Source organism: Pteropus vampyrus, unplaced genomic scaffold (genome assembly GCF_000151845.1).
Source record: "Pteropus vampyrus isolate Shadow unplaced genomic scaffold, Pvam_2.0 Scaffold2, whole genome shotgun sequence".
Taxonomy (NCBI): Eukaryota; Metazoa; Chordata; class Mammalia; order Chiroptera; family Pteropodidae; genus Pteropus; species Pteropus vampyrus.
The window spans coordinates 31,332,816-31,342,827 of record NW_011888783.1 but is presented as its reverse complement, the minus strand read 5'-3'; the positions used below and the strand labels follow the sequence as shown (position 1 = coordinate 31,342,827).

At 29.9% G+C, this 10,012-nt stretch overlaps 1 protein-coding gene across 4 annotated transcripts in view; it reads left to right on the top strand.

Annotated features, from left to right (window-relative positions):
* Window positions 1-9,550, top strand: part of GALNT13 (polypeptide N-acetylgalactosaminyltransferase 13) — a 448,686-nt gene extending 439,136 nt beyond the window's left edge. For 2 of the 4 annotated variants that reach the window (XM_011359276.1, XM_011359287.1), the window contains one exon: window positions 8,675-9,550. In XM_011359276.1, coding sequence (XP_011357578.1) covers window positions 8,675-8,815 — 141 coding nt within the window. In that variant the 3' untranslated portion in view covers window positions 8,816-9,550. The remainder of the gene's footprint in view (window positions 1-8,674) is intronic. The other 2 variants (XM_023528655.1, XM_023528654.1) reach the window with 1 other exon arrangement.
* The last annotated feature ends 462 nt before the right edge of the window (window positions 9,551-10,012 follow it).

Below are 10,012 nucleotides of genomic sequence, written 5' to 3'. Positions count from 1 at the left end.
GCAGAGGCAGGATTTAGGTACTAATAAAGTATTCAAAGAAAGCTAGTTATTAGTACAATTGTGAATCTCACAGTGTGAACAGCTGAGATATTCTATCACCTTATCTGCTGTAGTCCTTTCAATCTTAGAAAAGCAAGTCATAAATAGGAATAGAATTGTTAGAATATCCAGAATAAAATTGAAATCGTATCATAAAGTCTCAAAATATGGAGTCTATCTATCTGGTTTACTTCTTAGGTGAGTGGGGGAAAATAGGAGGGAATAAAGTTCCTTGAGGATAGTTTTATCTGTTTTTTCATGAGATTCTATAAGACAATATTATTCTTTTTTGTGTCCTTCACATTAGTAAACATAAGCTTATAGTATTTAAATGTCTTCTCTAAATTTGCACACTCTAGATTGCTGGCACTCAATCCAATAATCTTTTCACTGTAGTATGTTGCCTCTGGAGTTTGTTGAAAAACTAGAAACAATTAGATGCTTTCAGTGATGATGATCTGATAAGCTAAATGTACAATATTAAAAATTAAAGGTATAATTAAAATACTATCATTTTTTGTGGTATCAAAATTTTATTCACATAGATTTCTCCTTTCCTTAATCATTGAAAAGATTTTCTGCAATAAATATTGTTTATTTAGACAAATAGGCTGTCATGAAACTACTTCATCAATATGATCTAATTGTCTACAAATTTTAGCTCTACATATTCATAATAAAATTAATTAATGTCTAATTGCTTCTATAGTTATTTGAATGAAACTAAACATATGTTGGTAATAAATGCATGCCTATGCTCAACTTTGGTTTGAAATATAGTGTCCCATATCTTTAGCTAAATATTTCTTTTTTTTAATTTCATTTTTAAAGCAGCTTTATTTAGATATAGTTCACACACCATACAATTTACCTATCCAAGGTGTACAGTTCAGTGGATTTTTAGGATATTTACAAATACATGAAACTACCATCACAGGTGATTTTAGAATGTTTACATCATCTCAAAAAGAAACTCCATACTTTAGCTATCATACCCCTAGATCCTTATAATCTATAAAGTTTAGGAAGAACTGATTTGGTCTAATGCTGATCTGAACTCCAGACGATGATTAAGCTTAGATTAGAAGGGGTTGTGAAAAACCCTATTAATCTTTTCTATGTTCTTTGAATTTCTGCTCAAAGGACATCACAATTAGTCATGTGAACAAAAAAACACTTATGCTAGGTGGCTTCCTCCGTTTTGTTCTCTTTTTTTCTGAGATGAAGCTTTTAATATCATTGAGGTTGAAGCAAATAGGAAAAAGAGTGTTTGGTCACAATATACTTGACTAAATTAAATCAGAGCTGCTAAATGGTGTTTTTTAATGGGATGCTATTAGCATTTTGGGTAGGACAGCTCTCATTGGGTTGATCTATCCTGTATATCTCAAAATGTTTATCACCCATAGTTTCTTCACACTAATATCTAATCTGCCCCACAATTTTGTTCCAAACAATAAACCCCAAAATAAATATTTCTTAAGTAGCACAACCATAATTTGATTCAGCATTACCTTATACCTGGCCAAATGTATTTGATTTGGCGGCCACCAAACATCATTAACAAAACTGCGAAATCTCCACCTGGTCCAGAATCTCTTAAATAAATTACTTGAACATTTTGGTGCTATAAAACCCCACTGACCCAGAGTTAAAACAAAAAGGAAAAAAACATCCTACATTTCATCCCACTGAAACATTTTAAAAATTACTTTCATAAAGGCCTGTCGTCATCCATTATATTTTATTCAGGTTTTCTTATATTATATTTGAACATTGCAATTGTGTTCCAATCTATTTGAAATTTACATTTTCCTGCAATAAGTGCACATAATCACATTTCTTTTTGAATATCCAGGCAGCTACATACAGTGTGACGATCTAATTTTAGAACAGAACACTTATGCTCAACAAACACTATGCAACAAAGAAAAAAATGAGAGCAAAATATGATGCTAAAAATAAGTCTTGTTTTTCATGTGACTGAGCAAGTTGACTGAGAAAATACTTGTTATGAATTCAATATCCATCTGTATCAAATATTTAGGAGTCACAATATAAGGAATTTTTTTCAGTATGTAAAATATGTTGGATTGATATATACTGAAATCACAGAAACTTATATTTAGACTTTACTTAATACTTCTTTTATTTACCTTTATCAGAAAGCAGGTAAATGGGAATATAATTTCAAGGTAAGTGATCTATAACTGTCAACCCAGCCATTTTTCAGTGCAGCATTCCTAAAAAAAAAAAAAAAATTGCTTGATTTGCCTTTTGAAGGCTGCCTTTCCATATTCCCATTGACCCATAGCTGTGAATTCTTACGTAGAATCAATTAGTGAATAGTAATTTTAGTAGTTTAGTACTGAAATTTTTGTTCTTATTTGTTAAGCATTTACAGTTGTTTTTTAAAAATACTCGTTGTATTCTAACAAATGCACAGATCATTTTGTCAAGAAATCACACTTAACATTTGGAATAACAACTTTATTATATTAAATCATTATTATTCTGTACTTGATCAGTAACTCTATTGCCTTTGCTATTAAATTAAGTATCTGTAACAGTCTAAATTTATTATTTGTTCATCATTATGTATAATAACAATCACTAGGTTTCATTTTAAACTTTAGTATGGCATCTTTTAAACTGAGACCTGTAAGATTGGTTCTTTAGTCACCCATGCAATCACTTCTATTCGTTCATTAAAATATCGAATTTTTTACCTAGTGGTTTTAATACAAAGGTATAAAGGTTGTAATACAAAGATATAAAATTATAATTTTATAATTTTATTTTTGTTTCCCTAGACTGATTTCAGTTGGTTTTTGGTAATTGTATTTTTAAAAGGGTAGGTTTAGGGATACTCCATTGTACATCTTGTCTTAGTGGATACAAATATATTTAAAGCCAGAAATTATTGATTTTTTCTTATGCCTCTTAATATGATTAAAATTTAGTAAATCCCAAGAAATACTAATACTTTATACTTCAGAGAAGAACAATTAAGTGCTGCTATATTATAAACAAAAACCAATACTAGCTTAGGGTTCATATTACTCTGTTTTCTAGTCAATATTTAAAATAAAAGTATAGGGAAAGATATTTGACAGTATGCTGTATGTCAACTTGTATGTTACGTTGCCTTCAAAACTGAGTTAACATGACAGTCTTCTAAAATCGTGAGGCATTTACAGCAAATATGATAAAGGGCCTATATGCTCAATGAAAAGTATTTTTAAGAAAAAAATTGTACATCCAATATAAAAATATGCAAAGTCCTAAATAAATATCATAAGAAAAGTGTAGCCTATGTAAATGAAAAATCTTAATTTAAGTAACTATCAAAATAACATATAAAAAATAATTTTGTATGTGTCCTTTTATCCATTTCTTTATTCATCCTGTCAATCTGTGAAGAAATGTTTTTACAGCAACACACTGTATTGGTGTAGATGCAGTGAAGCTGGCACCCATACAGTATCCTGGCATATAATAAGCACAAGAAATAGCTGCAGATGCTATTATTACAAAATAATTATCATAGCTATTTTTAAAATTTTACTAATATATTAAAATGTTTATACTTTTGACCTTGTGACTTCATGTCTAAGAATTATTTCTAAATAAATGATTATAGATATGAAGAGAGATATTCAGAAATGTTTATCATAGCATTATTTACAGTAGCTCTAAATTAAAAAGATATTGCCCCCAAATGAAAAAGTGAAATGACTTTTGGCAGATCTACTTTGTAGAAATTATTTTCTATGTTTTTAGATTATTTTAATGATAAGAAAGTTGCCCACAATATAAAATGAAGGATAATTAGATTACCTTAATTGTATAAATTTACATAAGTGATAAAAATTAGTAGAAAACACATAAAATATTAATAACATATCTTTTCTGGATAGAATACTCAAAAAATAAACTACATACTCTTTTTTAAGCAAATAAAAACATTAAATGTTTTGGTGAAGTTTTTAAAAGGAAAAATAATTTTTATCTCAATGGAGTTGTTTGAGATTTCTAATTTTTCTTCTCTTTTATAGCTTTTTGGAAGTAACTGGAATGAAAGTTCTTTAAGTTTTTTTTATTGTCATTCATGTCAAATATTTTGGGGGAAATATTATAAATGTATTTTGAATGGAAATTTTTATATCGTATTTATGTTCTGGAGTTTCCTGAGTATAAATAAAATCAAGTTTTGTTTTTGTTTCAAAACAAGGAAAAGTTTATGTTTTTTTTTAACACCTGAAATTCATAATCACTAACACTGGGATCTCTGATGTTAACACAAAACTTACCAAGAAAAGTTTATTGCAAATAAAAATCGCTGAGGGTAGAGGGTTATCAAACCTAGAAATTTTAAATAGTATAAATAGGAAATTCAAGTTAGGCTTTATAAAACCACCCTAAATTAGTCTCTTTAACAAATCAAACTGTATACTGAAAATAATGTTATTTTACAAATTAAATTTATTGCATATGATAATGTTACCTGTCCTATCTTTACAAATTTTTATCTACATTTTACAGTAGAAAGTTAGTTCTTGAAATGGAAAACCCAATGATTTGTGTTCATTAAGCTGCCTAAGAGATGTAGTTTATCAAAATTTATTTTCTGTGTTGGCCTTTCACTAAGTGGTTTAATCAACAAACTTACAGGATATGCCTCTTGTGTGCAAGCACTGGTCTTGATGATGTAGGTAGTCATGGTCCCTGGCTTTCCTGGAGCTTATGATTCTTCTGAGAAAATAGATGGAAAACAAGAAACAGACAAATAATTACAAAATATGTTTGGAGAATTAAGTCAAATAAAGAACCCAAATGGCATTGATCTTTTACTTTATCCTTCCTTCATTAACTTTCTAAATGGCATTTAGATGGATGTGGCAACACATATGTGGAACATTTTTAACACCACCAGGTTAGCCCCGTGAAAACATAGTGGAGACAATTTGAGTACAGAGTAAGGCAATGCCTTAAAGCTAAATTATCCACTAGATTTTCTCCTGGCATTCACCCAAGTTTAGGGCAAAGGAATGAGGAGGCCAAAGATCATAAGTGAAAACTCTGGACTAGTCAATGGTTTCGAATATCCATTCACAAACTAACTCATGTAGCACTAAAAGCATTTCATTACTAGAATGAACACTGAGAACATAACCTTTTCTACCCCGATTTTTTTATCATTTGATCTCCATAGTCTCAGTCTTATCTTCATTTACTCCTGCTGAACACAGTTGATATTAAAGCCATCTAAAAGGATGTGGCTCATAACTACATCTTTGCAATTATTGTGATGTGTGCCTTCCATTCTTATCCGGTAGAAATTGTATGTTGTTAAGAATGATTGATTTATTACTGCCTTTGTACTTGATTTTGTCATTATTCATTATTTTCTTTGTCAAACAGACCTACACTCTTCTTCACATAACCACCCAGTCCTGTCTCACAGTAAGCAAAGTAGCTGATGGCTTCCAACAGCCCACTGTGGAAATATGTAACGATAGCCCTTTGCAAAAATGGCTACTAAGAAACTATACAAGAATGGAAGTTTTTAGAAATATTTTTGAGAATCCTACTGATTACGTTCTCTAATAATTTTTGGAGGTTTGTGTTACAGATTTTATCAATATTAGTTTAGTATTTTTGTTATGCTTTATTATTGAAATCTAGAAACTTTTTAAAAATGTAAACGTATGAGCTATTTTATGTATTTATTTTTCTCTTCTTAGTTGCTCATTAATTTGGAGTATACATATGTTAAGTAATGTTTAGTCTATAATTAATAGGCATTGTCCAGTTTTTTCTTGATTCCAAATATGTATACATAAATATAATTGATGAAAAATAACATTAGCTCTTTTTTAGACTAAGTATAGCCATATTATATGACAATAGATTTTTGCATTAGAGCTGAAAAAAATCAACAAGAAAATTAACATAGCCAGAAATGGATTTTGGTGGGGGGGACATTGAAATAATTTAATTTTGTTAATTTTAATTTATTTACTTTGGTTGTGTGAAGATTTAGCATATTTTTCTGGAATTTATTATTTTAAGCTGAAACTTTAAGCAAATGCATTATCGAAGACTAAGATGTATTTAGCAATGACTTTATGAAGTCATTTATTCTAAGCATTTCTTTTTGGTTGGTTAAATGATATAATTATAATAAAGGCTTTTTTAAAAGTGTACCTTTTATTTCTCACTTTGATTTGTAAAAATCTTCTCAGCAAGCAATAAAATGAATCATTATTCAGTTTGAGTTAAAAAAAAAAAAAACGGTATGGAATTCTTGTAAAGAATACAGTTACCAGCATGTCCTAATTCTCAACCTTAAGATTTTTGTTGTCCTGTAAATAAAGTATATTTCATTGTCCAATACCTTGCTGTGAGAACCCCATAAGTAGAGCTTTCAAGTAAATCAATGGAACATGTAAAACTCTGTGTCTTTGCAGTGAGAAAAGCCCACAGTTTAGGTTTCTATCAAGTATTTATAATTAAGTTTATTAAATGTAGGTACAGTTTATCAATCAGAGGTCATTTTCACCATAAGCAATCTTGCCTAGAAACATAGCTAACATTTTTATCCTTATCAGGTTGCCAAAGGATCATAGTTAGATAGCTGATTGAAGGTCAGCAAAAAGGAAAGGGCATTTTTAAGTATTCCTATGTATAACTAAGCATTTTCTGACAAAGAATCTGATTCCTCAGAATAATTTTGTAACTTGCCCAAGTTTTCAGAACCAGTAAGCGAGAGGGCAGAAATTCACACTTAACTGCTATTTAACCCTAAAATGTCTTCTGCTTTTACTGCATATTAAAAATGAGAGAGAATTTTAATTGGTTGGTTATCTTTATAGCTGTGGCTTTTGATATTAATGAATTCCTTCAAAGAAGATATTTATATACTTTTTAGAAGGAACAATACTTATTAATATTTAAAAAAATCTTATTTATATAGTTGACAACACATATTCAATTTGATCCTTAAAGTCATACACATTTTTTTAAGTATCTAATAGAAGCAAGCAAAAGTAAGTAGCTTTTTTGAAAAAGGGACCTCAAAGAAGGTCCTCAGGTATACACAAAGGACCTCAAGTATGTAACGAAAATGAAGACTATTTTGTTGATTTTTAACTAGAACTTTCTAGAAAGAAATTGTTTTTATTTTGTTTTGAAATTTTTTTCAAGTTTACTCTTGGTTCATAAGCCAACACCATCATTTTTGGCATCATAAGCATTTATCAACTACCTTCTTGCCTATCTTTGGCCATTTCCTTTTTTCTCCATTTTTCAGTATAAATAGCTTGATTCCATGTATTCAAAGAGCAACAACAAAGGCCTCAATCTTCAAATCTCCTTCACCTCTAACAGCCTTGTTCTTTTAATTTCCTGCTCATTGTCTATTAAGCATCCTCCATCACAAGCCTATTTTCCATTCCATCTTTTCTCAGGATGCTGCAGTCCAGGGTGTTTGCAGTTCTCATCTAAACAAATTACAATTGTCTAGGTAGTGTTTCTCCATGATTTTTTATGCACTCCCCCTGCATTTTTTTCATCCAATTTTCAACTGTAATATCAAGAGCAAAAAAAAAAAAATGGTCTACCTTTAATTTTGGTAATTTGCAATAAAAGTATATGGCGTGCTTTTTTTTTCAAAATAAACCTGTAAATTGTCTCCACTCAAACGCTTCTCTTCTGGTTGGAAAGTTGTTCATATAGTATGGTTCTTGGTGTTGTCCATGAAACTGAGCAAAAATGTACATAATTAGTTTGTATAAATTAGTATAAAGAATGTGGACTTAAAATATATATCTAAAAATTTTTTAAAATGACTTCAAAATGTAAATATGAACTCAAAAGAGATGACATGTAATGACTGGCTAACAAGGTACAATTTTTGGAATTACATTTTAGCATTTGAGTACTAGCAGGATGCTTATTAATGAATATAGGTATTATGAAGAAAATAAATATAGATGTCATATTAAAAATATATGACCATCACATCCATGGCTTTATTTGATATTGATTTTTTTTAATTTCAAAAATGCAAACCAAAATATGGTGAGCACACTATCAAGTAGGACAGATCTTTGCTATGATAATCTCTCTTCTACAATGAATTTCTCAGTCACAGATACTATGGCTTTTTTAGTGTTTTGAAATGGCAACATCTCTAGCAGTTTTGTTCATGTGGGTCACAGCTGTGACATCTCTTTGAATGTTTACCGAATGGTTAATGAATAACACATGCCTAAGGAAACTAAGTTATTGTGAAAGCTCATTAATATTTACAGCCCTCGAATGAACTCAGAGTTCACAAATGATTTTTTTGCAAAGGAGCCCGAATTTCTGGAAATGCATGATAAATGATGGCCAATTTCTTTAACCATCTGCAAATAAAGGTGTATTAGATAATGATGAAACCATAACAGTGAAAGCTGTATAATAATTAATTCAGAGCCACCTGTGCACAGTTTCTTTTACAAACATATCACAGTGTTTATACTAAAAAAAAATCATAAAGATTTATTTTAAAGAGTAGATTTAAGCCAATATGCTGGTAAAGTTAAAGACAAAATATGTTGCACTGATTATTGGTTATCTTTTACAGAGACTTACCTTGAGACATGTTAACAGTAACCAATGTCTTGATGAACCTTCTGAAGAAGACAAAATGGTGCCTACCATGCAGGACTGTAGTGGAAACAGATCCCAACAGTGGCTGCTAAGGAATATGACTTTGGGGGCGTGAAGACTGTTTCCCCCAGCCATGAATGTGTCTACACTTTTGTTTTTGCATTATTTCAATTAAGGAAAAATATTAACTTTACTGAATTGAAATATTTAAAATCCTTTTAGTATTCTAAAACACAGTTCTTTATAATTCATTTTTAGGAATGTTGCTTATTTCCCTACTAAAATTTGTATCTGATCAAAAGCACATAAAAAATATAAATAACAGCAAACTGTTATTAAACATCAGGAAAACTTAAGAAACAGTTTCTTTGCTTTAAAAAACCTTTATTGCCCTCTTGTCATAGGATTAGTTAGGGGTTATTTTTATTTTTTATTGTCATGGTGACTGAGAGACAATGTAAATGCCTTATAAAATATCTTCATTGTGAAATAGTATCAATTATTTTATACTGGATCTTCATGGAAACATATTGAATTTCTATGCCAACAGCAAGGTCACACATTGAATTATTTCTGAGCAATGAATTCATTGAACAAAATGAGTTCTGAGTTTTGTATCCCCGCCCTAAAATTAAATTAGATATTGACTTCTCATAGAGTTCTTATAAAAAATACCACATTTAAACAAAACAAGCAAACAAAAAAGAGCAGATTTGAAAATTCAATTTAAAGTACATGTAATCAGAAGACACAAGCTAAGCCTTGAGGGTAGCAAGATGAAGCTAAATTGCACAATAGAATCATTTTAAAAGATACCCTGTTCAGGTTGCAATCACTTCTAACAGGCCGAGTGTGTAACAATAATATTGGTCCCAGAGTTGACTTCAGAAACTCAATCCTTAACCACTTGTCTTTGTCTTACATAAACTATATAGTCCTTTTTCTCTTCACTCTAGAAGCTGTGACTTGTTACTTATACTGTACAGAAGTGTAGGTAAAGGGTACAGCATTAACCCTAATTTTGAATTTTTTCACATTTAAAGACTTTAGTTATATCACTTTTATTTTATATAAAAATAATTTTTTAATTTTAATTTTATATAAACAAAAATACATTACTCTCAGAATTTCATTGCTATGCTAGACTATCTAAAGTTTTCATCACCAGGGGAATAAACTCAATACACATCCATTAAACCTTTATTTTAATTAAACTGCTAGATACCATTTGCCATAAATTATGGCTCAAGGAACATAATTATAGTTAGGCTAACTTCACATGTTCTTTTTCTATCTTAAAACCCTTTGTGTT